We start from the raw sequence: 21,000 nt of genomic DNA, 5'->3' as shown, positions 1-21,000 counted from the left end.
GACCGAGCTGGTGTAACGGAGTCAGGTTTGTAGGCCTCCTTGCACGCACACGCTTTGTCAGTTCTGCCCACAAATTTTCTATAGGATTGAGGTCAGGGCTTTGTAATGGCCACTCCAATACCTTGAAATTGTTGTCCTTAAGCCATTTTGCCACAACTTTGGAAGTATGCTTGGGGTCATTGTCCATTTGGAAGACCCATTTGCGAACAAGCTTTAACTTCCTTACTGATGTATTGAGATATTGCTTCATTATATCCACATAATTTTCCTCCACATGATGCCATCTATTTTGTGAAGTGCACCAGTCCCTCCTGCAGCAAAGCACTCCCACAACATGATGGCCGCTCAGCAAGGAAGAAGCCACTGCTCCAAAACCGCCATAAAAAAGCCAGACTACGGTTTGCAACTGCACATGGGGACACAGATCATACTTTTTGGAGAAATGTCCTCTGGTCTGATAAAACAAACATGGAACTGTTTTGCCATAATGACCATCGTTATGTTCGAAGGAAAAAGGGGGAGGCTTGCAAGCCGAAGAACACCATCCCAACCGGGAAGCACGGGGGTGGCAGCATCATGTTGTGGGGGTGCTTTGCTGCAGGAGGGACTGGTGCACTTCACAAAATAGATGGCATCATGAGGGAGGGAAATTATGTGGATATATTGAAGCAACATCTCAAGACATCAGTCAGGAAGTTAAAGCTTGGTCGCAAATGGGTCTTGCAAATGGACAATGACCCCAAGCATACTTCCAAAGTTGTGGCAAAATGGCTTAAGGACAACAAAGTCAAGGTATTGGAGTGGCCATCACAAAGCCCTGACCTCAAATCCTTTAGAAAATTTGTGGGCAGAACTGAAAAAACGTGTGCGAGCAAAACCTACAAACCTGACTCCGTTACACCAGCTCTGTCAGGAGGAATGGGCCAAATTTCACCCACTTATTGTGGGAAGCTTGTGGAAGGGTACCTGAAACGTTTGACCCAAGTTAAACAATTTAAAGGCAATGCTACCAAATACTAATTGAGTGTATGTAAACTTCTGACCCACTGGGAATGTGATGAAAGAAATAAAAGCTGAAATAAATCTACTATTATTCTGACATTTCACATTCTTAAAATAAAGTGGTGATCCTGACCTAAGACAGGGATTTTTTTCTAGGATTAAACGTCAGGAATTGTGAAAACCTTAGTTTAAATGTATTTGGCTAAGGTGTATGTAAACTTACGACTTCAACTGTATATCTACAACCAGTAAGCACGTCAAACATTTCGGACTCTCCTAGTTTCCATTAGCACTTGAACACGGTATTGGTGCAAGCATGGTTAACCGCATAATTGGAGCGTGTCTGAAAGTGGGCGTTGCAAAAGAAGTAGGTGGATCAACAGCGATGGGTAACATCAGCGCTCCATTATTGTTCGACGCTAAAATGCATAGCAGTTTAGGATAATTAACATGGCAGGTTAGGAGAACGAGGTTTGGAATAGGGTTAGGCTTAGCTAAAATGCTAGTTGTCAAAAATGTACTCATCGTGCAGCGCAACACTCCATTAGTGTCGCAGTTTGGTCACCTTTGAACCTCAGTCACTTCTCTGGTTGTTTTTATATCTAACTAGACAGGACTAGAGTTGGCATATTGTGGACGACACAATTAATACCAAGTTAACCACAAAAGTGAGATCACTCTCTAATGTGTTTTATTCCCATTGCCAATCATCAAACAAAATTCAAAGCAAACTTAAACTCGAACGCTCACCCTTGTTTATCACACACAATAACACGTGTCCTTCATAAGTGAGCACTGAACCAAGCTTTTCAGTTCCAGCAAGTATCTTTATCTAATGAGAGCTCACCAACTGGTAATTATAATATATTGAAGTTGTTTCCACTCAATGTTACTATTCTATTGCCTGGCTACCCAAACTCCCTGCTCCGGCCGAACGCTGTGCCACGGACGTTAGTTTCCGCAATAAAGTGAAAAACTCACCAGCGTGCGGGCGGAGCTAAAGCTGATCACTTTGTTTTGTACAACATCCCTCATTTAGACTTCACCCCAAAAAACAATGGCAGTTCTTTCTAAGTCTGAAGTATGTAGAAAAAAGCTCAGTTTGTCATTAGGCAAACTATTCTGTATAATTGTTTGATAATTCTGTCAGTGCTTTTTATGTTCCTTAGTTCTATTCATTCAATACATGTATTTTTGTCATAGCTTTACATGTCACCCTGCATTCAAGCATCTTATGAACTATTTGTACACCAATCAAAACTAAACCAAAAGTTTCCATTTGTTTAGACAAATGTATGGTTAATTTTTTTTTATCTTGATCAAAATGGTTCCAGACACACAACTATTCTCAAAGATTATTGTAGTACATTAGTTTAGTCAAAACAACCCACACTGAGGTTACAATGATATTGTAAATATGGCATATTAAATCAACAAACATCTTGATTTCATAGAATACATGTCCCATCCCGGTTTGATTAGAAAGTGTACTGTTATTATGGATCAACTCTTTAAGAGGCATCTATTCTAAACAGTTTAAAATCTCAACTGAACTAGTCTGTTCTATTTTCAAGACTGTCTTCATTCAATGCCTTTGGCTTTCAGCTCATTCTTCACTCTGCTCAGGTAGTCAGGGTCAGGGTAACCAAAACTGGAAAAACACAAAGCACACATCACAATCTTGAATTGTTGTCCCCCCCAGGCAGGTTACTTGGCACTTCCAAGGCAGTGGAAAATATCCAATTACCCTTTGTAAATTAATCAAATGTAAAATAATTGTCAATTGTTACAGAAGGTTAATATAATCATATCCATCGTTTTAGATATTTTACCCTTGTGCCCCTCCATCGATGTTGGTCTTGTGGTGAATGTCGTTCCATGTCACACAGTCGTCTGTCCCAGTGGTTCTGGAGGTCCCAACTGTGAAAATCAGCTTCTGGTCGAAAGCTCTCTCCAGTAACTTCAGCACTTCGTTGCCCTCCTGGTTGTCAGGGAGATAAGCTATTCTATGGGTCCCAATGAACCCTTTTCCAGGGTTGGAATGTTTCTTCTGAAGTCAAGAAAATGTCAAGAAAATATTTGTCAGTGTAGTTAAACATTTTGCTGTTAACCCTCACTGTGGTGATTAGTAAAAACAATGCATTATGAGATAATTCAGTGCTATAAATTTGTTACATTTATAATGAAAAGAAAATCAAGGCTTTTACTGTCTGTTTTCCACTTGGTATATCATAGTTGATAACTATCATGCCATAGCCACGGTATCCAGGTATGCACGGGTAACTTTCATGTTTCACTTTCATTGTTCCCTCAGGCTGGTCTCCCTCCACCTTTCCAAACATATCCTTACACAAAGGACAGCTGGGGCCTGAGAATTCCACTGCCTTCCTCAGACAATCTGTACAAAACTCATGGCTGCAGGACAACTTCGTCTTGTTGATAAATCTGTCCATGCATATGGAGCAATTATCATCTTCAGGCCCTCCTGTGGCTCCTCCATCTCCGACTGCTCCCCCGGTGGCTGCTCCAGTGCTGGATCTGTCTCCAGGATACTCAATCTTGTGCTTGTCTTCTTCTTTAAACATAGGCATTTTCAGCATCATCTCTAGCTCTTTGACAGCAGGGCCCAAATGTTGCGGTAGGCCGATCAGCCTCCAGGGACCATAGTTTTCTCCTGCCCAGACACAGCGGTGTCGAGGGTGGATCTCCTCCAGCTTGTCCCCCACAGTCTTTGCATGGGTAGGGTCCAGCAGGTGGCAGCTCATCGCTGATGTCGCAACCTTCTGGTAGAAGTGCATCAGAGCTCTGATGGCGTGGCTTTCCAGGGAGACTGCCTGTGGATTGTGTGATGTTGTAGGTCTGGTTTTAATTTTTACCTTGCCTGGAGACTTTTCCTCCATGAAATCCACTCCAAATTTATTTTTCATTGCTGTTATTTTCTCATGAAAGGCAGATTTCATTAGATCCCAGTGAGTCTGGTCCATGGCCAGCCCATGTGACAAAAGTGGATCTTTGATGTCCATCCCAATCATCCGTGGTGTTTTTGGAGATCTCAAAACAGGTCCTCCAGCAAATCCAGATGCTTTCTCTGTGGAGCTGTGATCCATTCCAAATGTCATTACTGTAGTCTTCATCCCAAAAGCCTTCCCGACTGCCATGATGGCCTGAGCCGGCCCAAACACAACGCAGCCATTGGCAGACAAATTTAGTACCAGCCTGGTCTCCTCATTCTGGATGTTTTTCAGCGTATTCATGAGGTCTCCTGGATCCCCAGGTGTCAGATGGGTGGAAATGCTGTCCAAATCAACTACACACTTCTGGAAGAGGTCACTGAACTCCTGGTGGGCTTTGGTCAGCATAAAATCTCTGCCTGTTTTCTGTGTGTCCTCTTTGATGGACACCTTCACTTCTGCATTGATTTTGACTCCATTTCTTTTCTCTATGTCCTCCATCTCCTTCCGGTAGGCCTGATTCAAGTACACAAAGTGGATCAGTGGGACTGGAAAGCTAATTTCCTTCTGCCCAGGGTCTTCATGGGTCTTCATTCCATTGTGAGTCATGCTTTGTGCCGCTTCTGCATTATCGTTCCAATCCGCTTCTGGCTCGGTTTCCGCTTCCCTGACGATCTTGGTCAACTCTCTGTAGAACTGGTTCACTTCATCAAAGCTCCCTTTTACAGCCAACTTGTGATCGGTGGTGTGGTAATGACGGAGAAGGGCAGCCCGTACTTCAGGTTTGTAGCCACCGATGTCAATGCTAGCACTTACAGTTATTGGGAGTTTGACCTAGAGGTGGGGGAAATAATATTTAAAAGATGTACATTATACGTTTTATATTATAGTTGATTTGAAAATGCTGTCAAATAATCACGCATTTGATTTACATACATCCTGTGGCATGTGTGCAGATGTTGGAGGCAAGACTTCCATTGAGCTGAGATTACTGTTTGATTGAAACCAGGGTTTACATGCTGGTGGTATAGCCCTGTGAAACCGCACAGTGGCTGATGTCTTGGCCTTGTCTTTGAAGGTCACCTGTGTTTCCTTCCGCTTCAGAAGGTCCTCAATGACTTAAGAGGGCAGATGAATAATAGCAGACAATCACACAATAATAATAATTAAAACTCTTAGAATAAAAGACAGAAATGCATTCCCAAATCCAACTTGCTAACATGGCAAAAAACCTTTGCTATAGGTTTGGGAATTTAAAACAGGGACACATTGTTTGCATCAATGATAGTGAAGATTATTTTCTTATAGCAGCACCTCTATGTCTTGAGCGTCTCCTCAACATTGAAATGATACAGGTATTAATGTATCATTCTAACCTGATGGGGGATGTATCTTGACTTCTGCCAAGTTTCCGTTCAGCCTTTCCACGGTGCATTCTGTTTCTTTAAAGTTATTATTCAACCACGACTGGAGACTTTTTTGAAGTGTAGACTTCCATGACAATATTGCTTTCCCAGGCCACTCCACACTGACATAGACTGTAGCCTCATCTAAAGGTCCAGTGTTCTGCTTTTCCTCGGTCTCGTCCTTTGCCCGATTCAGGTCCTGAAAAAATAACATGTATTATTTTTGCCTTGTTCAGGTGGCTTAGTAACTGATAAGATAAGAGGATGACGTCATGCTTTCAAGGCAGATATCAGAGCCTGATTGACAGGGGCAATAACAGAAACTGTTGTCTCCTGAGCATTGACCAGAGTGTACTACAGTAAAGTGTCTAAAGCTAGTTAGAAAAATTACACATCCTTTGATCTGCTAGATAGAATCATTACCACATCATGAGTGCTTTGGGGGTTGATGGGAGAATGCTGATCTCGCTGTGATTGTTTGTTTCTAGCAGAGCCATTATCTCCTTCAGCAGGAGAATCCACACTCATCTCTTTGGAAGAAGATGACTGAGGCTAGAGAGTGATGTCAAATATTGTAAATGGCGTAAAATATCTACCACCATTAATGCTTTAGAGATATAATTTTTGCCTTATAGAAATATACATTTGAAAAACGCCCCAAAAAAGAAAACCAGTAAAGTACGTTCATCAGATTTTCACAGCTAACAAAAGACAAAATTACTAACATTGCCAAAGTGTCTGGGGTCATACAGGGGTGCTTGATACAGGTCTGGGTCCTGGAAACAACAGAATATTAATATGATGTTAATAATTAGAGACAACTTTATGGATTTTAACATATGAAAATAGTGATTTGTCTGGTGAATGTGTGCCCTTGTTGCACATTAATCCATGTATTATACAAATATTCACAGCTTTATTATTAGCATAATAAAGAATCCCCATAGAAATATATCAGTTTAAGCTAGAGATGGGTTTTTTCCCAGGCCACACTACACTGACAGACTGTAGCCTCATCTAGAGGTCCAGTGGTCTGCTTTTCCTCGGTCTCGTCCTTTGCCTGATTCAGGTCATGAAAAAATTACAACATGTATTATTTTTGCATTGTTCAGGTGGCTTAGTAACTGATAAGATAAGAGGATGACGTCATGCTTTCAAGGCAGATATCAGAGCCTGATTGACAGGGGCAATAACAGAAACTGTTGTCTCCTGATCATTGACCAGAGTGTACTACAGTAAAGTGTCTAAAGCTAGTTAAAAAAATTACACATCCTTTGATCTGCTAGATAGAATCATTACCACATCATGAGTGCTTTGGGGGTTGATGGGAGAATGCTGATCTCGCTGTGATTGTTTGTTTCTAGCAGAGCCATTATCTCCTTCAGCAGGAGAATCCACACTCATCTCTTTGGAAGAGGATAACTGAGGCTAGAGAGAATGGAGTGATGACAAATATTGTACATGTCGTAAAATATCTACCATCATTAATGCTTCAAGAGATATAATTTTAGCCTTATGGAGATATATATATATATTCTAAAAACACCAATAAAAAGAAAACAAGTCATGTCCTTATTTAACATGTAAACTACGTTCATCAGATTTTCACAGCTATCAAAAGACAAAATTACTAACATTGCCATAGTGTCTGGGGTCATACAGGGGTGCTGAAGGATGCTTCACCTTAAAGTCATTATCTGCTTGATACAGGTCTGGGTCCTGGATTATAACATATGAAAATATTGATTTGTCCGGTGAATGTGTGCCCTTGTTGCAGATTAATATATGTATTATATAAATATTCACAGCTGTCTAAAAATAAAATGACTAACATTATCAGAGCTTGGGAAATTAACACAGGTTGCTGAAGGTGTCCCTCCTCCAAAAGTCTCAGAGTACCGATCGGCAGTATCTCGGGCTGATGAACTTGCGTCTTCAGACACGTCCTCGGATGTTTCTGCCTGAAGGAATAACTGAGCATCAGTATGAGCGGCAATTCTAGTCCAAAAAAAGGAAGCCACTTTGGACAATTCAATAGAAAAACTTGATTATTGGTTAGATAATAATCCTGTTTTTTCAGAGATTAGTTGAGTCACGGTATCATGAGGTCACGTAACAACATAAGCCTCAGGGACCTGAAGTGTAACTAAGGTCGATGTCAGCACCGCGTGAATCTCAGTAGCATAATACAAATACCTCCATATAAATCTGACATTTTAAACTCAGCAAAAAAAGAAACGTTCTCACTGTCAACTGCATTTATTTTCAGCAAACTTAACATATGTTCAATCATATTTACACAAGATTCAACAACTGCGACATAAACTGAACAAGTTCCACAGACATGTGACTAACAGAAATGGAATAATGTGTCCTGAACAAAGGGGAGGGGGGGGGGTCAAAAGAAACAAAAGTAACAGTCAGTATCTGGTGTGGCCACCAGCTGCATTAAGTACTGCAGTGCATCTCCTCCTCATGGACTGCACCAGATTAGCCAGTTCTTGCTGTGAGATGTTACCCCACTCTTCCACCAAGGCACCTGCAAGTTCCCGGACATTTCTGGCGGGAATGGCCCTAGCCCTCACCCTCCGATCCAACAGGTCCCAGACGTGCTCTATGGGATTGAGATCAGGGCTCTTCGCTGGCCATGGCAGAACACTGACATTCCTGTCTTGCAAGAAATCACGCACAGAACGAGCAGTATGGCTGGTGGCATTGTCATGCTGGAGGGTCATGTCAGGATGAGCCTGCAGGAAGGGTACCACATGAGGGAGGAGGATGTCTTCCCTGTAACGCACAGCGTTGAGATTGCCCGCAATGACAACAAGCTCAGTTCGATGATGCTGTGACACAGCGCCCCAGACCATGACGGACCCTCCACCTCCAAATCGATCCCGCTGCAGGGTACAGGCCTCGGTGTAACGCTCATTCCTTCGACGATAAACGTCAATCCGACCATCACCCCTGGGGAGACAAAACCGCGACTCGTCAGTGAAGAGCACTTTTTGCCAGTCCTGTCTGGTCCTGCGACGGTGGGTTTGTGCCCATAGGCGATGTTGTTGCCGGTGACGTCTGCCTCACAACAGGCCTACAAGCCCTCAGTCCAGCCTCTCTCAGCATATTGCTGAGAGTCTGAGCACTGATGGAGGGATTGTGCGTTCCTGGTGTAACTCGGGCAGTTGTTGTTGCCATCCTGTACCGGTCCTGCAGGTGTGATGTTCGGATGTACCGATCCTGTGCAGGTGTTGTTACACATGGTCTACCACTGCGAGGACGATCAGCTGTCCGTCCCGTCTCCCTGTAGCGCTGTCTTAGGCGTCTCACAGTACGGACATAGCAATTTATTGCCCTGGCCACATCTGCAATCCTCATGCCTCCTTGCAGCATGCCTAAGGCACGTTCACGCAGATGAGCAGGGACCCTGGGCATCTTTCTTTTGGTGTTTTTCAGAATCAATAGAAAGGCCTCTAGTGTCCTAAGTTTTCATAACTGTGACCTTAATTGCCGAACGTTCCACAGGTGCATGTTCATTAATTGTTTATGGTTAATTGAACAAGCATGGGAAACAGTGTTTAAAACCTTTACAATGAAGATCTGTGAAGTTATTTGGATTTTTACGAATTATCTTTGAAAGACAGGGTCCTGAAAAAGGGACGTTTCTTTTTTTGCTGAGTTTAGGTATTTTTTTGCATTGGATGTGCCTCAATCAACCGTATCCGCCTATGTCCCACTTCCACATTAGCGGTGAAAATCAAATCAAATTTTCAAACGTTATCAAATTGTATTTGTCACATGCGCCGAATACAACAGGTGTGGACCATAGTGAAATGTTTACCAACAAGCCCTTAACACTTATTTTTCTTACAACTGCATTGTTGGTTAAGTAAAAAATGAATAAGTAAAAAAATAACATAATTAAAGAGCAGCAGTAAAATAACAGTAGCGAGGCTATATATAGGGGGTACCAGTACAGATTCAATGTGGGGGGGCACATGTTAGTTGAGGTAACTGAGGTAATATGTATATGTAGGTAGAGTTAAAGTGACTATGCATAGATAATAAACAGTGAGTAGTAGCAGTATAAAAGAGGGGGGACAATGCAAATAGTCTGGGTTTCCTTTTCAATACAGGATAAAATGTAAGATTATGCTTCTCACCTTTAAGGCCCTCAAGGGTGATGCACCCAAATACATATGCCAACTTCTAGGGAACTATTCCCCAGCACGCACACTACGATCATCAGACTCAAACAGCCTGGTCACACCAGCCACAAACCTGTGGAGCATGGGTGACAGGGCCTTCTGACATGAGGCCCCTCAGCTCTGGAATGCTCTACCAACACGTCAAATCAAACAAAGTGTAGACCTTACCATGAAATGCTTACTTACAAGCCCTTAACCAACAGTGCAGTTCAAGAAGAGTTAAGAAAATATTTACCAAATAAACTAAAGTAAAAATGTATAAAAAGTAACAATAACGAGGCTATATACAGGAGGTACCGGTACCGAGTCAGCGTTAGGGGGTACACAGGTTAGAGGTAATTTGTACATGTAGGTAGGGGTTAAGTGACTATGCATAGATGATAAACAGCGAGTAGCAGCAGTGTACAAAACAAAGGGGGGGAGGTGTAATAGTCCGGTGGCCATTTGAAGAATTGTTCAGCAGTCTTATGGCTTGGGGGTGGAAGCTGTTAAGAAGCCTTTTGGACCGAGACTTGGCGCGCCGGTGTTTATAAGACCATGAGACATCGCGAAAATCGGTCTTCTCATAAAATCGTCTGTAGCGTCCGAACGGTTTGGCCTAAAAACTATGATGACCCCTTTAAAGATGAGACTCTCACAAACACGATGGTGTTCTCCGGTTTGCTCTATGCCCCCCACAAGCATATTGGGACCTGTCTGTACAGCCGATCTGCTAACTTCTGTCTGTAGCATCCGAACAGTTTGGGCTACATACTAATATGACCCCTCTGTTGGAAAGGTGAGACTCTCACGGACACCTACATGTTGTTTTGCTTTAGGATGCTCACAGGCCTCATCTGAAGGTCCCCCACTACCAGTTGAAAAAAAATGAATGGAAGTACACTACCGGTCAGAAGTTAACACCTACTCATTCAAAGGTTTTTCTTTCTTTATACTATTTTCTACATTGTTTTGATGTCTTCACTGTTATTCTACAATGAGATAACACATATGGAATCATGTAGTATCCAAAGTGTTAAACAAAATCAAAATATATTTTACATTTGAGACCAAGTTCTCATTTACAACTGCGACCTGGCCAAGATAAAGCAAAGCAGTGCAACAAAAACAACAGAGTTACACATGGGATAAACAAACGTACAGTCAATAACACCGTAGAAAAGTCTATATACAGTGTGTGCAAATGTAGTAAGATTCGGGAGGTAAGGCAATAAATAGGCCATAGTGGCAAAATAATTACAATTTGGCATTAACACTGGAGTGATAGATGTGCATGTAGAGATACTGGTGTGCAAAAGAGCAAAAATAAATAATATGGGGATGAGGTAGTTGGATGGGCTAGCTTCATGAGGTAGTCACCTGAAATGCATTTCATTTAACAAGTGTACCTTAAGTTAATTTGTGGAATTTATTAATGCGTTTGAGCCAATCATTTGTGACAAGGTGGGGGGGTATACAGAAGATAGTCCTATTTGGTAAAAGTCCATATTATGGCAAGAACAGCTCAAATAAGCAAAGAGAAATGACAGTCCATCATTCCTTTAAGACATGAAGGTCAGTCAATCGGGAACATTTCTAAAACGTTGAAAGTTTCTTCAAGTGCAGTTGCAAAAACCATCAAACGCTATGATGAAACTGGCTCTGAGGACCGCCACAGGAAAGGAAGACCCAGAGTTACCTCTGCTGTAGAGGATAAGTTGATTAGAGTTACCAGCCTCAGAAATTGGAGCCCAAATAAATGCTTCACAGAGTTCAAGTAACAGACACATCTCAACATCAACTGTTCAAAGGAGACGGCGTGAATCAGGCCTTCATGGTCAAATTGCTGCAAAGAAACCACTACTAAAGGACACCAATAAGATGAAGAGACTTTCTTGGGCCAAGAAACAAAAGCAATGGACATTAGACCGGTGGAAATTTGTCCTTTGGTCTGGAGTACAAATTGGAGATTTTTGGTTCCATCCGCAGTGTCTTTGTGAGACGCTGTGTGGGTGAACGGATGATCTCCGCATGTGTATTTCCCAACGTAAAGCATGGAGGAGGTGGTGTTATGGTGTGGGGGTGCTTTGCTGGTGACAATGTGCTTTATTTAGAACTCAAGGCACACTTAAACAGCATAGCTACCACAGCATTCTGCAGCGATATTCCATCCCATCTGGTTTGGGCGTAGTGGGACTATCATTTGTTTTTCAACAGGAAAATGACCCAACACATCTCCACCAAGAAGGAGAGTGATGGAGTGCTGCATCAGATGACCTGGCCTCCACAATCCCCCAACCTCAACCAAATTGAGATGGTTTGGGATGAGTCGGACCACAGAATGAAGGAAAAGCAGCCAACAAGTGCTCAGCATATGTGGGAACTCCTTCAAGACGGTTGGGAAAGCATTCCAGGTGATGCTGGTTGAGAGAATGCCAGAAGTGTGCAAAGCTGTCAAGGCAAAGGGTGGGTATTTGATGAATCTCAAATATATATATATATATTTTTTTTTAACACTTCTTTGGTTACTACATGATTCCATATGTGTTCTCATTATGTTGATGTCTTCACTATTATTCTACAATGTAGAAAATAATATAAAGAAATAAAAACTCAAATGAGTAGGTGTTCTAAAACTTTTGACCGGTAGTGTATATATGGAGACATAAATAAGGGATTAAATGCATGTCAAGAAAAATAACAAATGTTCCCCCCCAGGTTAGACAGGGGCTTAGACTGTTTAGTGCCAAAAATAAGGGGTTAAATGCATGTCAAGAAAAATAACAAATATTCCCCCCCAGGTTAGACAGGGGCTTAGACTGTTTAGTGCCAAAAATAAGGGGTTAAATACATACAGTATATATTAAAAAAATGTTTCCTGATCTTTCTAATATCTCTCAGATACAGGACAGACATATCAGAACAAACTTCCTTTAGATTTTCTTTAATGGGACTATCTCGTCCATGTAGTGAATCTGTTATTCAATCAATTTGTGTGGGCTAATATATTTTGATACTTCAAGGGGTTTGAAAATTCAAAATCAAATGGCAAAATTATCCTTGGTATGACCCTTTTTTTTTTAAAGATCATATAGCTTAGTAAACCCCCCCACCCTCCCCTGGCTTTCACAGGGCTTAGATTTACAGGTTAAATGACACTGTTTACAGCTCTCAAAAGATACTGAGCAACAGTAAGCGGTGTTAGTATACCACAATAGAGTCCTATAAAACTCCTTACCTTATAAGTAAAAGCACTTTGAGAAACACTAGACCGTTGAGGCTGTGACTGTATCACTGTTACAGGGCCACTGGATGTTCCTGTGGGCTGGGAGAGACAGTGGAGAGCACTTTTATTTTACCATCATAAACCTGTGCCTTCACAAAGTTATAGTTCTTATTATATTGGTGAATTCTCTCTCTTAGTGGCTCTGAACTGAAGTCTTAGGACAAGGTTAGGGATGCACTCTATTCCTGGACTAAAGATGCATTTTCAATAGAGATTCTCCATTGAGGATGCTTTTTAGTCCAGTAGTAGGCGAAGGCCGTGATTCAAGCCGATCCCGCATTGTCGGCAATGCAAAACCAGCCGAAAATCAGTTGTTTATGTCAAATGGTTGTTATATTTCAGTCTTCTGCAATGTATATAAAGTGAAATATTGGGATGCAAAATCAAAATTGAATACATTTCAACTCTATATCTGACATGGTACAGGTGTCATTTTTTTTTTTTAAAGCCCATAACCATGTGTATACTTTTGTTTCAAAGTAGATTTGTTTAAGACTACCAAGAAAAGAAACACTGTGTGACCCTGATTTAGCTCACTGCAGTACAAGGTTAAAGGCAACAATACCGCATTCACGAGACCACATTCACGGTAAACGCTCCACGTCGGCTAATTAGCAAACTACCTTTAAATAGTGCATAGTCGACACACCGCAAATGGATTGAATCCAAGCCTAAGGCCTATATTCAATCAGTTCCAGCACGAACCCGCAATAACTGACAACTGCATAGCAGTTTCATTACTTTTGTTTAGGTGATGTCGGACGTGTAACTGCATTGGAGAAGCTGTCAAATCGATGAACGGTTGTGCATCCTCAACATGTGGTTAACGCAATAGCCTACATTTCCACATTCTAAATATAAGTAGCCTACCCCGAGACAAAAGTGTTTAGTCATAATAATTAGAGCACAAGAACATTGTAGGCCTTTATGAAATACTGTTAGTTGATGTTAACCCTAAATACCCAAATTAAGTCACTGGTTTTAATAATGTCACACCTGTGTAACATATGCTACCCCTGGTCCCATCCTTTGATACCTACCACACAAATCTGTATTTGCGAAAGGTCATGGAGCCGTTGCTGTTCTGGTCCAGAGACTTCATTGTTTCTGTTCATCTCTGTGGTTGATGTCTTGAAAGAAATAATGATTGTTAAGTTCTCCTCTTAAGTTCTGTTAGGATAAAAATGTTCCATGATCTATCCACAATACAAGTGCATATACTCACATCCATGTCCTCTACGTCTGACATGTTTAGTCTCTGTGCTTACACCACTCAAGATGTCACTTTCACTTCAGCCAGTCCTAAACACCATTTGAACACAATGCACGTCAGGCTGGTATGTGAAAAACTACTATGTGTGCGAAATTAGAACTAAAATGTTAATTGTATTATCATAAAATATAGAAAAGGCAATTGCTTTCGCTGGCTATTAGGGGACACTGGGTTGGTTCTCACTTTTCTATTACTCTTGTGTTTCTCAGCATGTCTAAAGCCCCATTTATACCCGGTTCTGACAGGCATCCTTTGTCCTGATCTTGTCCACATTCTGATTGTGCCCACATTTCCAGACAGGTGTAGATGATTAAAAGACACATTGTGATCAGATCTTCCTGACCACCTTCGGAGGTAGTCAGGCACGGATTGTGTCTGGATATATTACAAGTATAGACGATTCTTTAAATCATCATTATCCCACCTTCTAAAATCATTGACAGGTAACCCCATTGACTTATGACATCAATGTGTCTTAAAATAAATCAACATTTTGAAAGAATAGCGGTCGAATAATTTGCATACAGGGAAGGATCAGGAAATGTGGTCACAATGAGGACATAGATAAAATACATTTTAATAACATGTAGACACTGTATTTCTGAAAATGTGGGCACGATCAGAATGTGGAGATCAGGGCAAAGGACACATGTTAGCGGCAGGTATAAACTAGGCTTTGGACTCCTTTAAAGCGGCAAGCAGCAGTTAAAGCAATTTCCCCACCCCAGTTGTGGTAAAAAGCTGAGGGATGGGGCTGTAGAAATATAACCATTCTCAGATGTATAAACAGAGCTATGGATGCAAGGACTGACCATCCATGATGTCAAAATTATAGTTGAAACCATGTTTTGAGGGTTGTTTACATTTACATTGTTTACAGACATTGGAGTAAAACAAGCTTATATATGTGGGGTTCTGATGGGGTACCACAGTTGATACAAGCTCATGAGGCATTTATTAAGAAGTTATATTCCTCAAGAATCGTTGGGTTCATATCATTAATTTATAAGTCAAAATGGATGTATCAACCGCAGATTGTTTTTCTTTCAACATTATTGCCCAGCACCCTCCATATTGGAAGTTATATTGGCCTAACTTGACAACCAACCCAATCTGCCCTTACCTGACAGACAACACTGAACAATTTACACCTGAGTATGTGAGTGGAGATAGAAATCCCACTCATCGCTCATGGAACTGTCTGGCGCTCCACGTCCTTTCCAACCGCTCAGCTAAAAACCACTCCGTGCTCACAGGGGGAAAAAACAGTCGCTCCAAATTCGCTCCATTAATTAAAATCACAATTTAACCAACACCTATTTATTTTTGTGACTAACTGGATCAATGATTACGGTATTGTACAAGGTAGATACAGGAGTAGTATATAGTCTACAATAATTCTGTAATTGAATGTGCTATAGTAGAATTTATTTCATTGATGAATGAAATTGTAAATGGGGATGGTAGGCTACTTCATTCAGTGAATACTGAATATATTGCTATCTCTGGGAGTACGTTAATGACGGCTTTTCAGCTGTTGAACTAATTTCGAAATTTCTTTAGTCAAGATGTGATGAGCCAGAGCAACCAATCAACTTGCAGCTGTTCAAAATTATAGCTGTTCAACCCACCACCCTCACTGCTCTCCCTCCACAAGTATCCAGATACTCTTCTCCTGTTCAACCAGTTTGCCACCACACTAAAAATATACCGTACATATACCCCTGTGCCCATCTCAGTGCAACAAGATCCATCAAAGGCCTCAACTGGATGCCTAAAATGTGAGAAATGTAAGCAAGATGCATAGTAGTGTGTGTGTATGGATTGAGTTCCAAGAAAAGACATGAGAAGATGGCAAAGGAGATAGTGATGAGAGTGAGAGCATACAGTGGAAAAAATAAAGACCCCTTGGGATCTAAAATGAGAATACCAGGCAGATGTTTGAGTACAGAATTAAATGGTGTAAACTTAACAGGTTAAACTTGTTGAGTACACTCTTTGAGAAAGGGGTTCCAACAGGGTTCTTTGGCTATCACCAAAGGAGAAAACTTTTTGGTTCCAGTGTAACAAAGTGAAAATGTAGAGTTTCCATCAACCTCGCACGCAATGTAGACATCAAAGAACGCCGCAGTTCGCGGTAGAGTAGTGGGTGAAACCATTCACTTCAGGAAAAGGGGTGATATAAAGTTTCCTTTAATTTTGTGTTACTGAATTCATAGAAATATTTGCTGCCATTGTAGTAAGGTTGGTAATACGAGTGGTCTTCGTACTTTCATTTTTGTATTATTTTATTTGAAAGAACAACTAGTGGGTTTTGAGTGCTTCTCCCCTATTTGGGAAGTTGGTCTGCCTGCTCCTCAGTCTGAGGTCGTGTCTCCTTCCTCTGTATATAAAAACTGTATAACGTAAGTGTTTTTGGAAAACTGGTTCATATATCCGAAAGTCAATAGCGAATGTGGCTATGTATATATTTATTTTGCCGTTAATGTATTGAAGACCTATTTCAGCAAGTTAACCAAGGTTTTGCTGGCTTATCTAGCCATGTTAATGAGCTAACTAGCCCCGTTGGTCACTGCACTACAATGTCACGCTAGCTATTGCCAGCAGGTTAACGTAAACTCACCCCATTCCGTACAAATGTGCGCAACCGCAACATTCAAACGAGGCTACAAAGAAAACTAATGGGACTGTAGCGACTGTGTTGAAGTCAAAACCGGGGGTGTGAACTAGGTTTCTATTCAAGCGTTGATCGACATGGTAATGGCTCTATAGTATTGGAGAAAAGTTGAAAAAAACTGACCCTCTGTTACATCTTGACGTGTCATGTCGTAACGTACAGCACGCATAAAGCAACTATTTCTGTCTTACAATCTCTCTCCACCAGGTGTAGCATTTCTCTCATCCTTTAAAAACAAGAAATGGACAGTGACGGGGGTAAGGGGGATACCTAGTCATTTTTTTCGTCATCATTGCATGCGATCATCATTCTCAAAGCCGCTGTTTACTTCTAAGATCACTTTAGCACCGCCCTAAAAACTTGATTCAAATTCGACACAAACCTTCAAATAGGTATGTAATGACACATTATATAAACTCTTTATAGTGTTTTATTTACATTTTAGAGGCGATAAGGTGATAAGTTGGACAGATCGAGTGAAAAAAAGCAATTTTCCCACACAACATCTCTCCTTCTCACTATCACGCATTAGTTTCGCTTCCCCACCCGCCATTTTTAAAAAGACCCGACGGGGCCCATTGCCTGCTTGAATTATGCAGAAACGGGCAGCGTTTAGGTCATGTAATTGATTCTGTTGGAAAGGGGAGAAATTGTGCTTTACAATGGTATTGACATTACAGTTGATCTGGAAGTATTACGTGTTTGGGGCGCTAAAATAAGGGCAATTGTCTGGACCAAGGCGATGTACGAGTTTACGTTACTTATTGAAATATTAAGTGAATGTTTATTTTCTTACTACCTTAAAAGGTTTATATAAAAGGGTTGTACTTGTGCTCTGTATTTATGGATTAATATCACTTCACATTGAGGGTATGTATCACTACTGTTGCTCCTATCTAAAAAGATATCTTGTGTCCTACCTAACCAGGTGAACGTGTGGCTGTGACCGTCCTGTCAGTGCCTGTCATCACTGTTTGATATCTTTTACTGCAGGTATACTTTTCTGTATTTGTGTTATTTTCTAAACACAACGCATGTATACTATACAGTCACTTTGTAGACTCAGTCTGAGAGAGATATTCTGAGAGCAGTGAACGTGTGGCTATGACCGTCAAGTCAATGCCTGTCATCACCGTTTGATATCTTTTACTGCAGATGAAAACCGAGTCAACCTGAAGTGTGGGTGTCCGTGTGCCTTTCTTCTGGGGGGCTATGTGAAGTTGGCTACACCAGGTAGAAGTATTTTTGGTTCCATGTAGAACCCTCTGTAGAATGGAGCCCAAAATGGTTCTACCTAGACACAGAAGGGGTTCTCCTATGGGGACAGCGGAAGAATCCTGTTAGTTTGTAGATAATACCTTTTATTCTGAGTGTAGGTCTGTATTGCAGTGGTGGTTCTGTGGTTTTCTGTAAAAAAAGAAATTCATTGGTGGTGAGTTAAGATAATCAGATACTATGAAACATCCCCACTTTTAGCACACATTTGCAAGCAGGCAAAGTAACTGCTGAGGCATGTGTGATCACTCAACATTGGCAGAACCAACGAAAAAATACATTCTTGGGGCTCCCGAGTGGCGCACTGCATCTCAGTGCTAGAGGCACCAATACAGACCCTGGTTCGTTTCCAGGCTGTATCACAACCGGCCGTGATTGGGAGTCCCATAGGGCAGCACGCAATTGGCCCAGCGTTGTCCGGGTTAGGGTTTGGCCAGGGTAAGTCGTCATTGTAAATAAGAATTTGGTTCATAACTGACTTGCCTAGTTAAATAAAGGTTAAATAAAATAGATATATTTTTTTAAACATGCAAACAAAAAGATAACTTGTCTAACTTGCACCGTTATGCAATTATTAGGAGACTAGACACATAGCTAATCCTGGCTACCAATGTTCTCACATTAATTTATTGAGGCAAGCAGATCAGAGATGTCAAGGTGGTACTCAAGCATATGCCATGTGTATATGTGACACACACACACACACACACACACATATGTATGGTCATGTTTTATTTTGTGTATTTTGCATTTAATGCATGTATAATTACTGCTGCTAGGGGAGCTGAATGAAAACTGGTTGGTATTTTCCCTATTATGTTAACGGAGTTAGGCTAGGTTGCTAATGGTTTACATGTAAGAGAAGGGATTAACATGGCATCTGAATTTTGTCTTTTTTCCCCCCATCCAATTTGTTTTGTTTTATTAACAAAGCATCAGTTTACTTTAGGTAATATGTAAATATGGGATGTCACGATAAAATGTGTTAGTGTTAATATTTGTACGAAAATAGCGTTTAACAGTTCGCTAGCTTGATGCTAACCACATTTAGCTTGGCTAAGCGCTAGTTAGCTCTAGCCTAGTTGGTTTTAGTCAATGCCAGCAGTTAATAATGTAATGGTTGTAGCGCATAGGCGTCCAGTGATTTAGAGTTTTTTTCAAAATTGACACTGATAGGACAGTGAGTTATATGTAATGTGAATGTGTAGATGTATGGTGACTTCATGTTTGGATGAATGGGACTGCCATGGGCAAGTCCCTTGACGGGTAACAGGAATGGTGGAAGGACAATCTGAAGGTAACGTTAATTATCTTTGCACACAACACAGCAGGGTCCAGGCCTCCAGAGTACTCACCCTATCGCCTGCTGTATGGAGGGGAGCCGCAGCAGTTTACTGAAGTAAACAATGCAATTGTATATAACATTATTGCATATACTGTAGTATAAAAAAATGTGATTGACTTAGTGTTTTTCTATTGCTGTTTTTGTATAAAGTACTTTGAGATCACGATACTCCACCTGATGTGGTGGAAGTTGTCGAACCAGATCAGAACGCCTTCGAAGACCACCTTGACTGTGGTCTTTGAAGGATGTGGAGTTTTTAACTAGCTAAAATGTATTTTCTGGCCTTCCAAGAAACTTGTCTCCATTGACAGTCCATGTTAATACATAGTGGTATTTTATGGCGCTAGGAAGACGTTAGGTGACTTCATGAGAGGTATCAGTAGCTTCACGAGTATTATTTATGACCTTCATCACCCCCCATACACTCCAGTCAAATAGGGATGTTCTGCTCCTCTCACATACTCTGCTTTACACACACCTCGAATGCAATGTCATTACAAATAAGATACAAATAAGATTTGGGGTATTGTCTCTTGAATTAAAACAAATATGGGATCAACTCAATGTTTTATGTAGCCTGCTTTACTGCCCAAATACAGAAAATAGTATCACTTTCGTTTTACACAGAAATGATCATCTTTGCATATCGATTAAAATGAATCCACAAAATTCTAGTAAACAGTTGCTTTCGTGATAGGCTGGTAAAAGTTCTAGAACCACATACAACCCTAAAAGAAAAGAAAATAGATGCGATTAAAGTTTACTTACAAGTGCGCACTGCGTGGCGTTCTCACTCAATTTCTTGCAATATATTTTGACAACTGGGGCTGAACAAGAAAACGAAAATGAAAGTCTGCCAGCTAACGTTACTGCTGACTACTGTAGCTAGCAAGTTGGCTAACTGACTAGAGCTAGCAGGCTAGCTAGCCCTACCTGACTACTGGCTATAATCATGATAGCCAGTGGAAGTAATTAGTCCCTCATGGTAACTAACGTTAGCTAGTGAAAGTAAATCACGTTAGTCCCTCAACCTGCTACAAGATTTCTACATTAAGTTACTTTCTGTAGCTAACGTAGCTAGATCTTCTGTCTGGCTGGTGCCTATTGATATTATTTGTTTGTGTGTGTGGGTTCAGACGTAGAAATCTCACCTTTCTGCAGCAGGTACCTCTGGGCTGGGGACTTCGTTTTGTAGCAGGTTGAGAGACTACGGTTAACTTACTTCCACTAGCTGGCTACTAAACACAGCCATTAATGCACCGTGAATATTATATTAGGGGCGTGTACTTCCAGGTATGAACAAAAATAAAAAATGGGATACGTTTTTTTGTTTGTTTTGTTTCTGTTACTCGATGCACAATTTGGAAACTATAAACGAGAAAACGAGTTGATATTCAGTTTTAGAATTCAACTAGAAAAAGTATTTTAAAAACGATTTATTTCCTCGTTTGGTCTTTCCGAAATGAAAGGAAATGGGAATTATCCAAAAGCACATGGAGCCACTCAAATAACGTTGATGGATATGGCCACTTCTGTTGTTTGAAAAAGAGTGTCCTTGCTGCATTTATAATAGTTCCATGTATACCACACGGAGTAATATAGCA

The 21,000-nt window shown here is 41.0% G+C and overlaps 1 protein-coding gene across 10 annotated transcripts; it reads right to left on the bottom strand.

Moving 5' to 3' along the window:
* Positions 1-1,671: 1,671 nt before the first annotated feature.
* On the bottom strand, positions 1,672-20,657 carry LOC120061675 (E3 ubiquitin-protein ligase DTX3L-like). Of its 10 annotated transcripts, none has more exons than XM_039011571.1 (16): positions 20,548-20,657; positions 20,165-20,223; positions 18,135-18,183; positions 14,052-14,128; positions 13,867-13,956; positions 12,779-12,865; positions 7,192-7,320; positions 6,995-7,078; positions 6,659-6,787; positions 6,085-6,135; positions 5,783-5,911; positions 5,330-5,558; positions 4,890-5,071; positions 3,210-4,787; positions 2,835-3,052; positions 1,672-2,653 (listed from the first exon to the last, which is right to left on the bottom strand). In XM_039011571.1, exons 4-16 carry the CDS (start codon positions 14,073-14,075, stop codon positions 2,584-2,586), a joined length of 3,000 nt encoding a protein of 999 aa, XP_038867499.1. In that variant the 5' UTR covers positions 14,076-14,128; positions 18,135-18,183; positions 20,165-20,223; positions 20,548-20,657; the 3' UTR covers positions 1,672-2,583. The 10 variants fall into 10 exon arrangements, with proteins under 10 accessions (XP_038867499.1, XP_038867528.1, XP_038867543.1 ...); XM_039011600.1 differs by having other exon boundaries at positions 7,043-7,078; XM_039011615.1 differs by lacking the exon at positions 5,783-5,911.
* Positions 20,658-21,000: the final 343 nt, after the last annotated feature.

The sequence above is a fragment of the Salvelinus namaycush genome, chromosome 2 (genome assembly GCF_016432855.1).
Source record: "Salvelinus namaycush isolate Seneca chromosome 2, SaNama_1.0, whole genome shotgun sequence".
Taxonomy (NCBI): domain Eukaryota; kingdom Metazoa; phylum Chordata; class Actinopteri; order Salmoniformes; family Salmonidae; genus Salvelinus; species Salvelinus namaycush.
This window is presented reverse-complemented; position numbering and strand designations above follow the sequence as displayed.